The 18,949-nt window shown below is 44.6% G+C and overlaps 1 protein-coding gene across 1 annotated transcript in view; it reads left to right on the top strand.

The window, feature by feature from the left end:
* Window positions 1-18,949, top strand: part of KIF26B (kinesin family member 26B) — a 301,193-nt gene that overhangs the window by 280,340 nt on the left and 1,904 nt on the right. Inside the window, exons 12-14 of the mRNA XM_086744394.1 lie at window positions 112-3,544; window positions 16,549-16,751; window positions 18,090-18,240. Of these exons, the coding sequence (XP_086600520.1) occupies window positions 112-3,544; window positions 16,549-16,751; window positions 18,090-18,240 (3,787 nt within the window). The remainder of the gene's footprint in view (window positions 1-111; window positions 3,545-16,548; window positions 16,752-18,089; window positions 18,241-18,949) is intronic.

Below are 18,949 nucleotides of genomic sequence, written 5' to 3'. Positions count from 1 at the left end.
AGTGATTTCCCGGTTTCGATGTGACTGTGACCTTTCTGTGTACGTGCTTTGTGCAAGGAGCTGTTTTCAATGCTGAAGTGTTGTTGTCTCTGTCTCTTGCTTGTATTGCAGTACACATCGAGTTCTTCTGGAGGAGAGAGCTCTTGTGAGGAGGGCAGGATGCGGAGACCAACCCAGCTGAGACCTTTCCATTCTAGAAACACGGGTGACCCAGACTTCCCTATTTTGCATTTATCAAGTGATCCTGATTATTCGTCCAGCAGCGAGCAGTCCTGTGACACGGTGATTTACGTTGGCCCCAATGGCACTGCCCTTTCTGATAAGGAACTGACAGATAATGAGGGTCCCCCTGACTTTGTTCCCATAGTTCCTGCTCTGCAAAAGACCAAAAATGAGGGCAGGTTGGAGGAAGTTAGTGAATCAGGGCCCAGCACATCTGAAAGAGACTGCCTGAAGTGCAACACCTTTGCAGAGCTCCAGGAGAGGCTGGATTGCATAGATGGCAGTGAAGAGACCGACAAATTTCCCTTTGAAGAGATGCCTGCTCAATTTAGCTCAGACCAGATGTCTAAGTGCTCTGTCTCAAGCCAGCTGGCAGAGCTTAGCCACTTACCAGAGTCAGATAAAGAAGATACGACGCCAGAATGTCCGCATCCTGATAGAGAAGCCAAGGAAAATATAAATGCAACACCCAGCAAAACTAAGAGAAATCACTCTCCTGTTCCTTCTGGAGCTCTTACTAATGTTTCAACTCCTTCTTCTCCCAGGAGTGTAACAGGCAGCTCTAGTAAAGACCTTAGCTCCTGTCAGTTAGCACACAGCACCAGCTTGCAGAGCAGCAGAGAAAGTCTCAACACCTGTGGATTTGTGGAAGGCAAACCTCGGCCAATGGGTTCACCCCGGCTTGGCATTGCGAGCCTCTCAAAGACATCTGAATACAAGCCACCAACTTCTCCTTCTCAGAGGTGCAAGGTCTATACACAGAAAGGAGTCCTGCCCAGCTCCACTCCCCCACCAGGTCCCCTGAGTAAGGATACTGGGATGACATCTAATGAATCTTTATTGCAGCCAGAAATCCGGACCCCACCTGTAGGCATGAGCCCTCAGATCATGAAGAAGTCTGTGTCCTCAAGCAACGGGGATTTTGAAGAGACTGTTCTCGATGAAGATCGGCAACAAAGCATTTCTCCAGAATCTAAGAAGGAGATTCTGAGCACCACAATGGTGACTGTGCAGCAGCCATTAGAGCTGAATGGAGAGGATGAGCTGGTGTTCACCCTTGTAGAAGAGCTAACCATTAGTGGCGTCCTTGACAATGGGCGCCCAACCAGCATCATCAGTTTTAACAGTGACTGCTCTGTGCAGGCTTTGGCCTCCGGGTCTAGGCCAGTCAGTATTATCAGCAGCATATCTGAGGACCTGGAATGTTACTCCAGCACAACTCCTGTGTCTGAAGTCAGCATCACACAGTTCCTTCCACTTCCAAAGCTGGGCCTGGATGACAAATCCCAGGATGATGGCAGCAGGCGCTCATCCATCAGCTCGTGGTTGAGTGAAATGAGCACAGGGAGTGATGGTGAACAGTCATGCCACAGCTTCATAGCCCAGGCATGCTATGGACATGGGGAAGCAATGGCAGAACCTCCTGTCTCCGAGTTTGCGAGCACCATACAAAGTGCCAGCATGATTTGTGTAAGTGACAAACAGAAGCCAGTGACTGACAACATGCTTATACTATCAGAAATGGGGGAGGAAGCTTTCGGCAAAGTGCCACCCATCAAAGGCTGTAAAATATCAGCTCTAGGGAAAACTACTGTCACAATCAAAAACACTGCAAGCCTCAGCAGCTGTGAAGGCTACATCCCAATGAAGACAAACATTACCGTGTACCCATGTATTGCTGTTAATCCCTTCAAAGCACAAGAGACTGATGATGCTGTACTGGCAGTAACGGCAGACCCAAAGGCTGCTCATCCCCATGACGGGAAAGAATCCAGTGCTAAGAAAGATATCAAATTTGAAGACCCTTGGCTGAAGAGAGAAGAAGATGTGAAAAAGGACAGCTCGGGGAGCAGCGATGGGCCAAGGCCTGACATGACCACAGTTTCAGCCAAGCCTGAGCACAGCACGAAGCAGTCCTCGGTGGACAGGTTTAGCAGCAGCAGCGGTGATGCCTCTATCTCCCCAGGATCTGACAGTCTAAAGAGAATTGTGGATGGGTGTGAAGTGGCAGCATCCAGCTCTGCAACTCAAAGCCCAGTTCATTCCAGTGACGGCTTGAAGAATGGCAGCCTCCCTCGAGGGCTCCCAAAGGCAAGCAAGCCAGAGGAGCCTGACAGTCACCTCCATCCCACTGCCACTGACAGCACTGGAGTGTGCTCTCCTGCCCTCCCCCAGTTTTCTAAGCCTAGCCTTGACAAGAAAATGTCCTCTCCCAAACACTGTGTCCTCACTCGTCCCAAAGGGACCCCTCCTCTGCCGCCGGTGAGAAAGTCAAGCTTGGATCAGAGGAACAGAGCCAGTCCCCAGCACAGCGCAGCCAGCAGCAGCATGAGCAGTCCCTCCAGCCAGCCCGGGTCCTTTCTGGCCAGCTTCCCCGAAGAGCTGAATGCCAAACAGAAGGGCTCTGCCCTCGACAACAGCAGCAACAACAGCAGCAGCAAGCTCTTCAGTGCCAAACTGGAGCAGCTCGCCAGCAGGACCAACTCCCTTGGGAGGTCCACAGGGAGCCACTATGAGTGTTTGTCACTGGAAAGAGCAGAAAGCCTGTCCTCTGTGAGCTCCAAAATGAGCCCTGGCAAAGACACCACCATGCCTAGGACTGGAAGGAGCCTCAGCCGCAGTGCCATGTCCTCACCCACAAACTCGGGCCTCTCCCAGTCTGCAGGTGCCTCCCCGAAAGCCAGCCAGTCAAAGATCTCTGCAGTCAGCAAGCTCCTGCTGGCGAGTCCCAAGGCCCGCAGTCTGTCTGCCTCTGCCACCAAAACGCTCAGCTTCTCAACCAAGTCTCTGCCTCAGTCTGTAGGGCAGAGCTCCAGTTTGCCTCCAAGTGGGAAGAACATGTCCTGGTCAACGCAGTCCCTCAGCAGAAACCGGGGCTCCAGCCTTGCTTCCAAATTACCCCTTAGGGCCGTCAACGGGAGGATTTCGGAGCTGCTCCAAGGCAGTGCCAGTGCCAGAGGCTTACAGCTGCGGGGTAGCTCAGAGGCAGACGAGCGCGGGGGCCTTCCTGGAGATGAGAAGCCTGCTGTTCACATACTGCCCTCACCTTACAGCAAGATCACCCCTCCTCGGAAACCTCACCGCTGCAGCAGTGGTCATGGGAGCGACAACAGCAGTGTCCTGAGTGGGGAGCTGCCCCCCGCCATGGGGAAAACAGCCCTCTTCTACCACAGCGGAGGGAGCAGCGGCTACGAGAGCATGATGAGAGACAGCGAGGCGACGGGGAGCGCTTCTTCAGCACAAGACTCCATGAGTGAGAACAGCAGCTCTGCCAGCGGCAGGTGCCGAAGTCTCAAAAATCCAAAGAAACGGTCAAATGCAGGTAGGTTTGTGGTGGTGTGAGAGGGACGTAGACCAAAGCAGCTAACTAGTTCATCACGGGGACGCTAGCCCTAAAGGTGAGCTAATTCAGTACCAGCTGTATCTCTTAGCAGAGAACTGAGGCCAGGGTACTGACTCCCAGGCTCCGAGTTTCTTCATTTTGCAACGTGCACAAATCCTCTGTGGTTACATTGCCTTTGCAGTGGAGTCTCCCCCTCACCCATTGCCCTTAGGTTTACTTCACTTGAACAGAAGAACATTCATCCTTAAAACTGGTTAGTAATGCCAATGGCAGCCACATCCATGTATTTATTTATACAAATATTATTCTGATTTCGTTCCAGAAAGATGCCTTTGTGAGGCAGTAAAATGTAACATTAGCACTTTGGGCCCAGACTCCCCTCTTGGTACACGTGTTTCACCAGCACAAGTCCAGTCTTACTGAATAGCAGTATCTGTTGTGAGCCCACTTTTGCTCCTTGTGTGCTATGAATACCCAAAGGTGCAAGATGCCCTGCAGCTGAAACCACCACTGAGTTCCTTCTTCCGACCTAGAAGAAGGAACAAAGTTGTGCCCATGCCCCCTGAAAATTGTTATCTTGTGTCTGAGACTCTTGGTTTTTAACTGAGTTATGAGTCCTTTTTTTTTCCCCAATAATTTATTGATAGCAAATAATAAATTATATTAACACTAATATATTGGAACTACTGCACTGAAGCACTTGCAAATCCGAAATCTTTTTAGTGATCATAGAAAGGATCAGAAAGACTTCATCTTTGTTCAGATATAATCTCCAGGAACTTTAACACTACGTCAGGACTTTTTAATTAGATGACAGGAGCCTCCTGGGTCATACCAAGAGTCTGTGCAGTTGCAGGTGGTACATCTTCCTACCAGAATGAGTTTCAGAAGTCTGCAGGGCAGACCAGCGTCAGCTGGTCACCTCACCTTTTTCCTGGGTGCTGTTTTCCCAACCTTAAGTATGAGTCTTGCCTAACCTACTTATGGAAAAAATATCCATTGGCATTGGAACCAGTGTACACAGGTAAGTGAAATGCCAGTGGCTGCTTATCCTACAGTAGTGCTGGCTGTCAAAAATGTGTTAATCTCATAGAGTTTCTAATTCACCAGCCATTCCACTTGCTGGGATACTCACCTCTGGGATTCACTTGCAGTGAACAAACTGAGTAATGCATAACTCTTCTTTTCTTTATGCTCTTGACTATGGTAGCAGGAAGAACATGTGCAGCACAGATGTGAATACAATAGCTACCGCTATTAAAGCCATATCCATAAGTGCGTGGCTGGTTGTACCTGTTCAAAGGATGCATCTGAAAGTGATCACTCTACATGGTGTAAGCACAGGCCAAGTGAATGAGTAATCTTTCTGAAGTTACCTTTGCACCCTAGGAGAAAACCTCTTTCCTATCCCTTCAGTTTAGGTAGTAAGAAATTGATTTTCCTCTTTCTGAGGAGCTGTTCCTCTAATAGCTGCTTTCAAATATAAACTTTTTAATGGTAACTTGCAAGAAAAAGAAGGCTGATTTGTATGTTGTGGAAAAGGAAAACAAAGCTGTTCACAGAGATGCTATTTGTGAGTTTATACTGACAACTGGGTTGTGTCTTGTGGAGAAGTTGCCCATATAGTAGGGACTTGTTCCATAGGACATTTAGATGCAAAAATTGATCAAGTTCTGTGAAAACAGGCAGCTCTGCAGATGAGGGAACAAAGAGAAAACTGCAATGTAGATTTTCCTTATTAGATATTAGAGAACATCCCCCCTTCCCTAGGGCAGGTACTTCTAAAAAATACTTTGAGAAAAGCTTCAGAAATAACCAGCAGATTCTTTAGACTCCAGAGTTCATCCCAAACCTAAATTAGTAGGAGAGCAGGATTTGTTTACTCTGATGCTCCTAAAACTAGTTGTTTCATTTCACTTCTCTCTGCTTTGATAGCACACTGGAGGCTGGACAAGGCTAGAGATATGACCGAGGAAAACATTGCCTTTGCATTGTAATTACAAAAGAGCTTCAGATCTGTGTATTGTGCTTTGTATCAGGGTTGTATTTTGGCTCACAATAACCTGTGTGCAGGACTGAACATTGTGTCAGTGGCTGTGAAAAGGGAGTTATGAAGAGAGGACTGTTTGAGATTCAGGTTTCAAACTGCTGTTGTAGCAGTGTGGAAGGCATCTGGAGAGAAGAGGCTTTTCCATGGTCTAGCCAGCCTTGCCCACATACTTGGCAGAGCAGTGACGCTGGTTTGTCATGCTATGTAGATATGCAAAGGCAGTGACTGATGGGGTAAGCAGGAACCCTTCCTTAGCAGTATCTCTGATACTTTACTTTTGAGAGTGATTCCCTGTGTCAGCAAGTAATTCCTGTATTGTTTTGAATGACCTGTATCTGTATTTTGTGTATGAGTACAACCAGGGTTTTTATGCAAATTTAAAAAAAAAAATCTTTACAACCTTCCATATCTCTAGCAGCAAACCACTGCCCAGAAATTAATAAGGCTTCCCTTTCTTGTAACCCAACTCCTGTTTGCATTCGATCCTGCACCAGTGAAATCATAATTCTGTTTTGATGTGTTTGATAATAATATAATTTTTCATGTGTCAGCAGATTTATGATGACATAAAACCAGGATTATGACTTCAATGCAAGAGAACATGAAGGAGGAGCTGAGATATAAGGGAGAATAGAGCTGTTCACAAATACATTTTTATTGCATAATAAACATAAAAAATGCAAAGGTTTGTAGTCTCATCCTTTGTAATATCTCCTTGCTGTTCTAGTGTGAATGTTCTCTCTTAAGGCACATTTTTAAATGAAAAAGCTAGCAGACAAAGGTTCTGAGCTCTTAAAAGACAGATATTATTTTAATACATAGTGTCAAGAGCATTGGACCTTTCCTGATTTGCGGTCACAGATCCACTGTGCTGTAATGGATATGGCACTATAGATATGCTCATTTCGGGTCAGGCAACCTTGTCCACTTTATTTATGATTATTATTAACAGAAATGCTGGTTGTCAGACGCGATCAACATGAATCAGCCCAAGGCCCCTCTAAGAGGAGCTATAAAGAGTCTTTAAGAGAATCACCAGCAGCCCTGTCAGATCTCACAATTACTTTTGAAGTCCTGACACATTGGAGAGACATAATTTTTTTCTTGAGATTAAGATCTTGTCTTTCAATGCTTTTAAGCGCATTACTTGTATATGTAGGTGCTTCTGCCCTGGATGTCATACATGAAGCATCAGACCTGCATTGACAGCTTTTGAAGGATAAAGCTAGTTCATATCCTTCAGTGTTAGCCTTAGGTTAAATTTTGGGCTCTGCCTCGATACCTGTTCAGTTCACAGACAGACCAGTATTGTGTGTACAAAATTAAAATGAAATAATAAAAAAATTGCCTCTTGCATTCTAGTACCTATTGAAAAATCATATGTTTATATCATGAAGGATGTAAGCCTTTCCCCTGAAGTTAACCTGTGCATTTAATAAACATTCCCATCTTCCTACCATTTAACATTGGTCCTGTAACATCATGTCAGCATATATTGCCCCAAAGTGACTGCTTATGGCAGAAATTGAGCTATTTAGCCCTGATCTATGGCTGTACATTTCAAAGCTTTCTACAGCTGCTCTTTAATCCACCCTGTGGTGTAAGTATTATTCCAGACCCCATTTTACAGGTGGAGAAAAGAAGGCAGAGAGCTTTCCTGACTTGTCTGGTGCCTACAACTAAGTAAGAGCCAGATCCAGGGTAAAATTGCAGGCACCCTTGGCTCCTACCCTGTCCTTGCTGAGCAGTGGAGAGGAGGGCTTCATTTCTTATTTGCTTTTAGTGGCAGGCCTTCCCTCCCTCTCTGCCCACAAGCATCTGTGCAACTATATTTTCTGTGATTTCTTCTCTCACTCCGTTAGCCTTTCCCCTGTAAGAAACGGTTGGCATCTCAACCGTATTTCTGGCTCTGGCTCCAGTCTCCTCTGGGCAGTGCTGTCGTGAGCAGGGCACTGAAGTGTTACATCATCGTTTGTAAGGTCATCACTAGCACCAAGTATATATTATTTTTTAATTTCTCAGAAATTTGAAGTGCAGGGGCCCAGTGCTGCTTCGTGGAAAGGCAAGGGTGCTTTTGTCATATGTACTCCTGCGTGTGATCAGGAAATGCATTCAGGCCAAACTCCGTTTTACCAAAACCATATTTGTATCTTGGGAACACAGCAGGTGTGAGAGGGAGGCAGACGAGGTGGCAGATTAGGTCTTGCAAGATCTATAATGTATCCTCTGTTGTGCTGCTGGTTCGCTGTATCACCTTGGGCAACTTGTGTAATTTCTGTGTTCCCTGGACACCAGCTCATAAAACTAGATAATGGTGCTATGAAAAAAATAACAGCAGGGTCCTTAGATCAGAAGTGTTACCTTCCTGCTTTCTGCTTTTCTGCTTTGGTTGTTAGCATCTTTTTCCCCAGTTTAGTTGGGTGTACATGGGGATTACTCTAAAACAATTCTCAAGGCAAAACGTGACTGGATGATTCCAGAGACACAGCTTTGGCGCTAGCTCCAGTCCTGCCTGCTGTGAGCTAACAGCAAAGTGAGAGTCCAGGCTCTAATGAGGTTTACCCAATAAAGCCAGGCCCTGCTTACAGTCCCGTGTATTGTGCATGAATGCCTTGTTTCTGCCTTTTACTCCCCCTCTCCTGCAGATGTTATTTACAGGTTCCTGCCTCTTGGTCCTTTCAAAACTGCCTGTAAGGAGACCTTCCCTGGCAACAGGAGAACAGGAGGGGCTCTGAGACAATTTGTCTCTGATGAGGCTTTCCATGGAGACCACAGAGATCTTCCTGAGCCTGTTTTCTTTCCTGTTCCCTGTGGGAATAGGGTTGGGTGCCTAATAGAGTCCCTGTCTCATGTGGCATGGGGTTAGACCTAAGGGCTGCTCTCTGTCACTGCTTGCAGCACTGTGCTGAGATGGGATGGACCTCTGCCGAGGAGTGTGTCTCTTTTGTTTTCTCTAGTTGAGGTTTTTTGCAGCTGAGTCTGATCCTGGAGCTTTAGTGGTGCTGGGGCTGGTGCCAGCAGGGTGAAACACTCAGTGCTCTGTGGCCCAAGCAGGTCTAGGGGAACAGCAAGCATGCAGCAGTTGTAACGCACCAGTGGGGATCACTGCCTGCCCCCCACTCACAGGGGCAAATAGCAAGGGCTTGGGCATGGGAGGAAGATGTGAGCCCTGTGGGAAGGAAGAAGACTGTGGAAGAGGTGAGGCTTAGGGGAGAAAGTCGTTACATGCTTTCAGGTTGGTTCAGTCTGGACCAGTTCAGCCTTCCTGAATTTGAGTATCAGTGAGCATCAGAAAATAAAAATCTAGGGGATGCTATTGATAGTAAGGCCGGGTCTGGATAAGATGCGGGGAAAATCCAGGTTTCCAAATGCTGCCTTGATGAAGTTTAAGCTTGTGCCCTGAGTTGCATCTTTGCATCTCAGCATTTGCAAGACCCTACCCTTGGCAACCCAGGATAGCTGGGCGTCCGAGTGTGTGTGCGTTTGTGCACATGCTTTAATCCTCTATGACTGTAGATAATTAAAGATTCCTACTGCAGCATTTTATGGCTTTTTCAGTAAAGTTGCATGACTCCTTGCAGCTCTGTTTCAGTACCAAGTTTCACCACCAAAGCAGAGCAAATTGCTACTTGATTTTAAACACTTTAATAAAAAGACAGACTGTTAAGACATGAAAATAATTATCTACAATTAGAGTCCCTTTTTGTCTCTTACTTCTGTGCTCTGGGTTTCACTGGGGGGATGGTTTTAAAGATGGAGATGTAGAGGTTCCTGGAAAGCCCTGAAAACTCTATATTTGAACACATTCACCCTCTGGAAGCACTTAGCCCTGCTTACGAAAGCAGAAGAAAAAGCCAGAGGCTGAATCTGTGGGCTGTAAATTATGAAAGTCCATCTCCAACCAATATCGCAAAGCATCACGGTTTGAAACTTAACCAAAATGATAATGATGTAACAAAACAAAAACAAATAGAGTCTGAGCTTTTCTTGTTGAATCCAAGTGAAAAGGAATTTGGTTCGTGTTTAGACTGCTTCAGGCACAGTATGGGTAGCTGAAGATTGCCCTTTGTATCACAAAGCCTTAGGGCATCTCCAGCGTTTCTACTTTAACTTGCTTACAAGTGATGGTAGCTAATTGATCTCCTGCATTATACCTTTACCATGAGAAAGGATGTTTAGAATTATAGAGGAAGAAGCTGTTTGCGTGCAGGTGACCACTTTATGCATGTGATTGCTGGCTGGCCAGCCCTGGGGGGAGCAGAGGGAGAGGAAGTGCAGGCTTCAGCTCCAATTTTTTTTTTGTTCATTAAAACAACAGCATTGATTTTCCCAGGTCAAAGCCAGGCCATTTCATGCAGCAAATCTGTGTTGAAAGGGATCAGAGTAATCATTTTTTACACGCTTGACTACTGCATGCCAGCACTGAGCTTTCAGCCACATGAACATAGGAATGATTTAATAGAGGAAATGGCAGCAGGCTATTGTGCACCGTGAAGGCTCCATGTAACACGCATGACTGAGTCGCACACCATTAGGCTGGGTGTAAATAAAACCTGCTCCTGACACTGCCACAGTATTAGCTCACTGGAATGCCTCCACCACTGTCCTGTTGGGAGCTGATGTTCTGGCTGCAGAGCCCCTTCCCCCTCCAGCCTCTGCCTTTGCTGCCCAAGAGACTGGTGCAGCTATTTAGTGCAGTACTGTACTGACAATGCTGACAAATACCTGTTAAGCCAAAATCCAGCCCGAAGTGAGATAAATATTTAGAAGAGACTGGTGTTTTTTGGTTTTTTTTTTGCTAGGGATTGTGGGTGCTGAAAACTCATCCCCTGTGATGTGCATCTTCCCTGGAGCATCTCCCAGATAACTTGTCAACCTGCACACTGCAGGAGGGCCGCTTCCTGATCTGGTTTCAGCAGTGCTCATTCACCAGCTCTAAACTGTCCTGAAAAGTTCCTGTTAAAGTGAGACAGTAATTCAGGAAGCAAGATTAAGAAATTAACTGGGTAGGTGGACAAAAAAAATAAGGAGTAGGTTGTACCTCAGCAGGTTCCTTATTCCGGTACAGAAACAACAGATCTAGTATAGGTATGGACAGAAGATTATAAACAAGGATTGTTTTATTCCTATGTACAGCGTAGCAGTGATTTCTAGCCTCAAGTGTCCTTGTACTTCTTATTGATTCACAGCAGCAGGATTGCATATAAGTCAACACAGAATACAACCAGAATTATTTTACAGTGAGGTGGACATAGAAGATTTTCTTTGGAATGATGGATCCTGTCAATGTTTCCTATTCCAGGTGTTTGCAACACGGTCCTTGATATGTAATCTGAGTTGCCAGCATAAGCAAATGATGTTTAGGTATTCTGGCAATAAATGACTGAATTCTTTGCTGTTTGGAGTATCGACCTCAAGATGGGCACCCTAAATACTTCTGGTGAAGTCTCCACACCATGAGAGGGGCCTTCCATTTGAAAGCATTGACACTGTCTTCAGTAATCAGGAGGGGAACTGTGCAAGCTGTACAAAAAATCTGAGGAGTGAATAGCTACATGTTCTGCACTGGGGAAAGTGCACTATAAAATAAACAAGGAGAAAGGGAGGTCAAAGGAATGAGAAGGAGTTGGTTCAGTCATGGACAATTGCCCATGAAGGCAGATCTCATTAGGAAATGGGAATGAGAGGAGAAGCCAGCATTACATTTTCAACTCAAACAAAGCAGGAGCCCCATTGTCAGACAGTGAGGAGCAGCAGGACAGGTAGTCTTTGCCAATAAGCAAACATTTTGAGGCTACATTTGAGGTTGATGCTATTGCTACTGGAAGCACAATATTTCTTGGAAATGAAGCCACAGAAGGAATGGTGAGAGCTTAGGGGTACTGCTCTACTTAGCCAGGATTGGTTTTTGTAATCGCCTTGAGTTTGGATGGACTGTCTAGTGAGAAAAAAAACCAAAATTCTGAACAACAGGTTCTATACAGAAAGGCAATTTTACCTCCTGTAATATTAAGTGGAGTGGGGAATAGCTTTGACTCCACATCCTGCCTTTGAGCACACACTGTAAACTTCTGAAATTAAGATATATCAAGTTACAGTTTCATTTTCTGTTTGAAACACTTCGAAATTTCTAGCAATTGTTTTTCATCCCATTCAGATGTATCCTGCTTTGAAGAGATATACATCAGGCTTCTTTTCATGAAGATTTTGCATTTATACTTGTTGCCTTTACCTTTTTCACAGAAAAGATGCTCCGTCTGGAATGTGTGCTTGGAAAGCAATGTAAGGGGAACACTCCAAAATATACAGTACTTAAGCAAAACCAGACCTCTGAGAGTCTCTGACCTGGTCAACACATACTTTTATGAGCACACATCCTTATGCCGTTGGGCAATTTTGCTGAGGTCAATTAGTCTTCTTGTCCTTAAGGTTACCCTTACATACCTAGCTGGCTTGGTCTGTGTTTCTAATACCTTAAGGCTTCTCTGGGCTTGTCTTTGCTGAAGTATGGCGTAGCTTCAGTGCCACTCTTCAATCAGATCTGCTTTCACACTGCGCACCTTCACGGCTGTGTTATTCCCTTTATCTTAATTTTAACCCAGCTGAACCTTAACCTATAGCTCAAGGTAGAGCAACAGATCTGTTGTGAAAGAAAATCTTGTGTTCTCTGCATTTTCAGGGCTATGTCATGGTCTGATTATTCATACTCAAGCTAGGCTCGAGGGATTATTCTGAGTGTGGATAAATTCAAGCTAAGTGAAAAACATATCCTCCAAGACATTTAGCAAGTGGTGTGTTGCTTTACATGCCGTGTGGTCATACATGAACATGTCATTCTGTCCTGGGTTCCTCTTACAAGATTTTTTTTCAGGACAATTTTTGATATAAGTTTATTTTTTTTTAATGATGGAGTGAATCCCATTTATAGGATGGGAGGGTCAGCCAGTTTGGCAGGGTGCTGGGCAGGGCACACACTCCCCCAGTCCCAGTTGGTGGGGCAGAGACAGGAGGGACCTGCCCAGAGCTGCTCCTGCTGAGCTCCCGGGCTGGCAGCTGCTTTCCTAAGCTGTATGTGGGAAACTAGAGGAGTGGTGCGTTGTAATTCCTACAAAGCATTTTATTTATTATACAGTCAAAATTTATGAGATCCTAACTCCATCAAGTGCTCCACATCAATTTGGGACTTCAAATGGGTATTTTCTATGTGAACAGAAAACTACATTCATTTTAACAATTTAATTGTTGTGTCTGCCTGTTGATACAGATGAGCAAGCTGTCAGCTGCTTGTGTGACAGTCACCCTGAAGCTCTGCTTTGGCTGTATCTCCTTACTGATCCTAATTGAAGTGAAACCAGAAAAAACAGAGACTAAATGGAGAGGTCAGGGGCAGGAGTCTCCTGTCAAAAGACACTGTTATTTTCTTTATCTGGACTAATAAGCAGCCTGTTAATCAGTGCATGTTTAAAATAAACTAGATTCGGTTTTGCCTCACTGCAAAGATGCAGGAGATCTTTCATTTTTCCCCAAAGCACTCTAAACCTCAGATAAATCATCCTGAGTCAGCATTCAAGGCTCAGATAAAAAGACATCCCTCTCTCTCTTTCTTCTCTGCTTCACACGCAGACGTACCCACTGTGATGGGGTAGGGAGACCTACATGGGGTGACCCCTGCATCCCAAAGGAGCCCCTGGGCAGACAGCAGCGAGTCTGCTCACCTCGGGTGGCTCTGCCCTGCCACATGGCTCCGGTGCACCGAGAGCTTTGTTGTGATAACCCACGGGCTATCCAAGCGCAAGTTCCGGCTAGAAAATCCTAATGAGCTCATGCTAGCATGTCTCCTGCTGCTATTGTAGTCTCCGCTGCCTCTCCACCGAGGGATAAGTGCTATTAGCCGGAGCCTCAGGTTGGAGACCTCCTTCTAGACCACAGGTTTCTGTTTCTCATTGAGCCAAATGGATATGAATGGGAACTAAATGCAAAAACAGTTACCACCATCCCCGTAATTCATGCCCCAGTGACATCTGTTTTGCTTTGCTCCAAATGAGAGCCTGATGCTGCTCTTGTGACAAAGTGAATTGGAGCCATCCACCTGCATTCCCAGAGTGTCTCAGACCTAGGCTTTGGCTCTAGTCGGAGATGCAGTTTTTCCAGTGAGGATGGTTTAAAAGTGTCCCATTACACAAGGAGGTGGTGTTAACAGCCACAGTGGGGAAAAAAAAAAAGGAAGAGGGAAGAAAAAAGGAAGAAAATCAACCATCACAGAAGAAGGCACTACCTTAGTCATAGTTTAGCCATGCATGTGAGAACTGAACAGAAGAAATTTCCAGTCTCCTCAGCTTTTTCCTTGAAACGCTAGAGCTATTCCGTAGGCATGGCAGGAAAGGAGATGTGACTGTCGATGTGGGGCACAAAGTGAAATTAATTAGCAGCACTCGGCTGCATTACACAGGAGGTCAGATCTGATGCTTGTAAGTGTTGCTGGCTCTAAAAGTTGATGACTAGCAAAGATAGGAAAGAGATTGCTTTTACACTCAGACAAAATTTGAAAGACTCCTCCTGTGAAACACCATGGCCAAAAGCCTAAAATGGATTTTAAAAAGTATTTAATGCCTAAATTGTTTTGGCCTTGGGTGACACTAGGGATTTACTCAGTGCCCTTCACATCTAAGCAAGTGGAGGGCTCATTTCCCAGGAAGGGCTGAGCCCGTTGCAGGATCTCTTCCTGCATGTAACAAAATTTAAGAGTCCACCACCCTGTCTCACCTCCCTTCAAATATGCAGCTGCTCTCACCATTTGGTTGCTTTTCTCTGGCATCGCTGACTTAGCATTGCAGTTTGTTGGAGTCTTCCCAGACTGTGTCTTTCTCGTGACTGTCACTTCTTAGCTATGGTAATGGGTCAGATCTTGCTTTTCCTTTTATCAAAATCTGATTCTTCTCTTGTCAGGCAGTTTAATTTAGAGATTAACTGCATTTATTCAAACTAAGTGTATGCTGACATTGACTTCCAGTGACTGGTACCACAGGTCTAAAATAACTCCTACTCGCTGATACTTGTAAGACTTCATTTGTTCTGGCATGGGCTTTTTTTGCTGGGCTGCAATTTAAGTAGTAAATACAACTATGGTAGGTGTCTACAGGGTGGGAAGTCCAGATCTCAGGCCATTTGGTATAAAGGGGCCTTGTAGAGCTCCCCATTTATCCGCCTTGGCCGTGCCCTCCCTTTCTCGCATAGAGTTATCCAGATGCATTCACATAAAAGCTCTGTAGACTAGGCTTTCCAGATAGACATCAAGATAGACCGTTCTTATCCATTTTAGACTAGCATTTACAGGTTAATTGCTGGTTACTAACTGCTGGTTTCAAGCACAGACTGCTGCACTCAGAAATCAATCGGATAAGATGTGATAGTTTGCAAAGTCAGCAGAGAAAACAGACTCCCATGAATGAAACTAGACACTGCTTTGTTACTTGCAAATCCAAAAACTAGGCAATCAATAGGTATTTTTGGTTTGTTGGGGGTTTTTCTGGCTCTCGTTGAAGCACCACGTTGGCAGACATGTTGAAGCTATTTACATTCAAGTTTCATTAAATGTAGTGCTGGAGATTCCTCTAAATGATCTTATCTTGTTTTTAAAATAAAATCTGCATGATCGTTCTGCATCCCTTCCCTGCTGGCATCAGTTTTGTTCTTGCAGCCAAGAGAGTCAGTTAATAGTTTCATTCAAACTTGCTGGCTTCAGCTTTTGTTTTTGGTTTCTCCCATCCCTTCTATTCTTGCTGTCTCCTAGGGGAGACCCTGCAGGGGTTGTCTGCTACAAAACTGTTTGTTTTTTTGTTTTTTTTTAAACCCAGCCATTGCTCTGATTGTACTAAACCAAGCAAGGAAATCTGACCAGTTGTTTTTCTTTTTTTTTGTGTGCCTGTTCTTTCTCCCAGCAAACCATATGCTCAACTTCCGTACTACTGCCATCAGACCAGTGATGTACTTTTTTCCCGCCTTGCTTTACCTTAGGCCCTGACTTGGCAACTCACATGGCAGATGCTTTCCATATGGCCCAGGCTTTATCAAACACGGTACATTTTCAGCTATTGCAGCACTCCCATCTTCCACGCTGGTATTATAAAGCAGGGTGGTTGTGCATGAGCACTGGTATAGAAGCAGATACAGTGACTAACCGTCCTGCCAGCCCATCATTCTTGCTACTTTCTTGCCCAACACCAGTGCTGCAGTAAGTGTGTAGGTGGGAAATGTTTTAGAAGAATATTCTGCTGAGAAGAGACAAGGCTAATGCAACTCTGGTGGCAACCACCAAGCTCGGCTGTACTTACTGCAGGCGTTTTGTCTCTCTGGTGTTTTTACTGCTCTAGCCAACCTACAATGCTGTTATGCAAAGGAGTCGGTAGTGGTGTACTGGCACTCAACTCCAGCATAGGGAAAGAACTTGGGTATCAAAGTGCTTTTTGTGCTGTGATTAAAAAAAAAAAACAAACACAAACACAAAACCACACCTCCCCTGGAGACGGTCTGTGCAGAGGCTGGATAATGCTTCTCCTGATGTTGTAAGAGCCAGTACCAGTAAAGAGGTAGAAAAGCAAAGCTAGACAAGTTCCAGCCTGCTGCTCTGGTCCTTCATTGGTATACTTGTACACACCAAGACCTTAGCAAAGAGAAGTAGGCACAAGCTCTGGAAACTTTAGTGTACATATGCCCCCTGAGGATCAAATCCTAAAGTCAGGCACCATGGTGACTGGGTACAGTGCATCACAGCTACAGCTCACCCCAGCTTCCATGGCTTCCCTGGGTCTTTGTTTCATTTTATTCTGTGTTTAAGAAGGCTGAATATATATGGTTTGTAGACATCTCTGCAGATGGAGCAGAAAGGAGAGGCAATAACTGTGCTAACATGAAATAGTAATTTCTGCATTTGCAGGTTCACAGAGACGGAGGCTTATTCCAGCTTTATCACTTGATACCACTTCCCCAGCAAGGAAGCCTGCCAACAGCCCCGGGGTGCGCTGGGTGGATGGGCCCCTGCGAAGTGGGCAGAGGGGGCTGGGGGAGCCCTTTGAGATCAAAGTCTATGAGATAGATGATGTGGAGAGGCTCCAGCGGCGACGAGGTGGGGACAACAAGGTGAGTGCAATCCATCTAATCTGTCTTCCGCCTTCTGGAAGGTATGAGAAGGGGAATTCCAATTATGTAGTCAGAAATGTGTAGTATTGTATATGGTTAATTCAACAGGCAGCAAAACCTATTCTCTCATTTAAGAGCAGTTTTAACTCAAGTTATGGCTTCTTCTGTACCACCTAACTGACATTGGTATCTTGCATTTTTGCCCCTTGCGTTTAGTCTTCGTGGTTTCTGTGCTGCAGCATCTTGTCGTATCTGTCTTTCAAGGCAGCGTCAAGTGCTTTGATAGTATTGTTTGCAGGATAGCTCCAAAATTACAAAAAGAGCAGGGAATTATAAAGCTCAACTCTTGAGAGGTGTGAGTGGGAAGAGTATTTGAAGTTGGTGGAATAGCACCAATTTTAGAGTAACTGTACAGATAGACTTTATTGTTATGTTAAGGTACTTTTTTCTTCCTAACCCCTGTCACTTGGTTAGGCTGTTTGTGATGTTGTTCAGTGATATGATTTTGTACAGAGAAAAACATCACTTGTTGGGGTTGAGTTTCTACTGCACCTCACCCACACAGCAGATTTATCTACAGAGCAGAACCAGAATCGTGTTGAGACCTTCACATGGGCTTGAGGGAGGATAGTTCTGGTACTGGAAACACTCCCATGCTAGCAAGGGTAGCACAGCCCGCACCATGGGCTCACTCACTGCACATCTTGATGGCTGCCACCCCTCAGAAGTCACACGAGACCAGGCTGGGTGTCTCCAGACAGCACTGCACCATGTGCTGTTTCTGTGCCCTATGTCTTTACAGAAAATATATCTTCTTTATTAATGATTGTGAATTGCTAGGGCTTTTTCATAACATGTTCCCTTTGTTTAAGGATGTTTTAAATTTGATATTGCTACCAGTTCTCTTTTTTTTATATAACTACTGCATTTCTTATGTGCCAAGCATAGGGATGTATTTAGGTTTTTAACACAGCAAGCAATGGATTTCCTTCTCCCAAGAGCTTAGATTTTCATAGCCAAACTTCTAGTGACAAAACCCAGAAATGTTTTGCTGCAGTTAATCTGATTTCAAGATGCTGCCTGTTATTAATTATTATGGTTTATTATTAACTATCATTGCAAAGTCTTGAAAGCTCACTGGTGGAAACCATCAAAACCAAACAAAAGCAATAAAAATAAAGCAGATGATAGATGATTTCATGCAGTGATTCATACACTTCCAGAGTAAATGGCTCATTGTCAGTATTATTGATTGGAAGATCATTTGACTGAATGGATCTGGGTATTTCTTCTCCTCTTCACCTATTCCTTCCCTGCTCCTTTTTTCCTGGTTGGCAGGAGGTGATATGTTTCAATGCCAAGCTGAAAATCCTGGAGCATCGCCAGCAGAGAATTGCTGAGGTCAAGGCCAAGTACGAGTGGTTAATGAGAGAACTGGAGGTGACCAAACAGTACCTGATGCTGGATCCTAATAAATGGCTCAGTGAATGTAAGGACATCATTTTATTGCCTGGACTTATAGGTGTCTTTTGGTTTATTTCATAGCAGGGCACAGAAGGGAGCAGAAATGTTTGCTAAGAATGAGATGTGAGCTATTATGTTTGTAAACTAAAATGAACTGACATAAGACTTAAGGGCAAGTTTTAAATTGACTGTATTTCTAGAACTAGTCCATATAATTCTTATTAAATGTTGACAGTAGAACTGCACAATCCTTTTTGCCTGAGAGCTGAATGTTGAAATGGTACAGCATTGTAGTGGTGAATATTGCCATTGGTAGATTAACGTTCACACGTTTCAGTCCACAGCTCCTGAAATTGAGGGTTTTTTTTTTTTTTTTGGCCTCAGATCACTCAGACATATAAGAAATATTATAAATCTACTCTTCTACCACAAATAATACTGTGGAGCAAACTTATCCCTTGGCATCAACGGGCTTACCTGAAAAATGAATTTGGCCCATTTTTTATAACTATAGATGTGTAAAGTTCAGAGAGCGTAATGGACATTCACATTCAAATGGAGAAGGACTGCAACATCTCAAAGGAAAAAACATGAAGAGTATTGCAGTAGTTGTACAACATTTTTTACTATTAGCAAGCAGACAAGTCCATATCAGAGAGTTGTAGAAATAAAAAAAGATTTTCAGTTTACTTAGGATAATTTCAGGTGGTAAAAGGAGATAGACTAGTGTGTTT

The sequence above is a fragment of the Chlamydotis macqueenii genome, chromosome 3 (genome assembly GCF_036417535.1).
Source record: "Chlamydotis macqueenii isolate bChlMac1 chromosome 3, bChlMac1.mat, whole genome shotgun sequence".
Lineage (NCBI taxonomy): Eukaryota > Metazoa > Chordata > Aves > Otidiformes > Otididae > Chlamydotis > Chlamydotis macqueenii.
The sequence above is the reverse complement of the archived record's forward strand: the minus strand, read 5'-3'. Positions and strand labels throughout refer to the sequence as shown.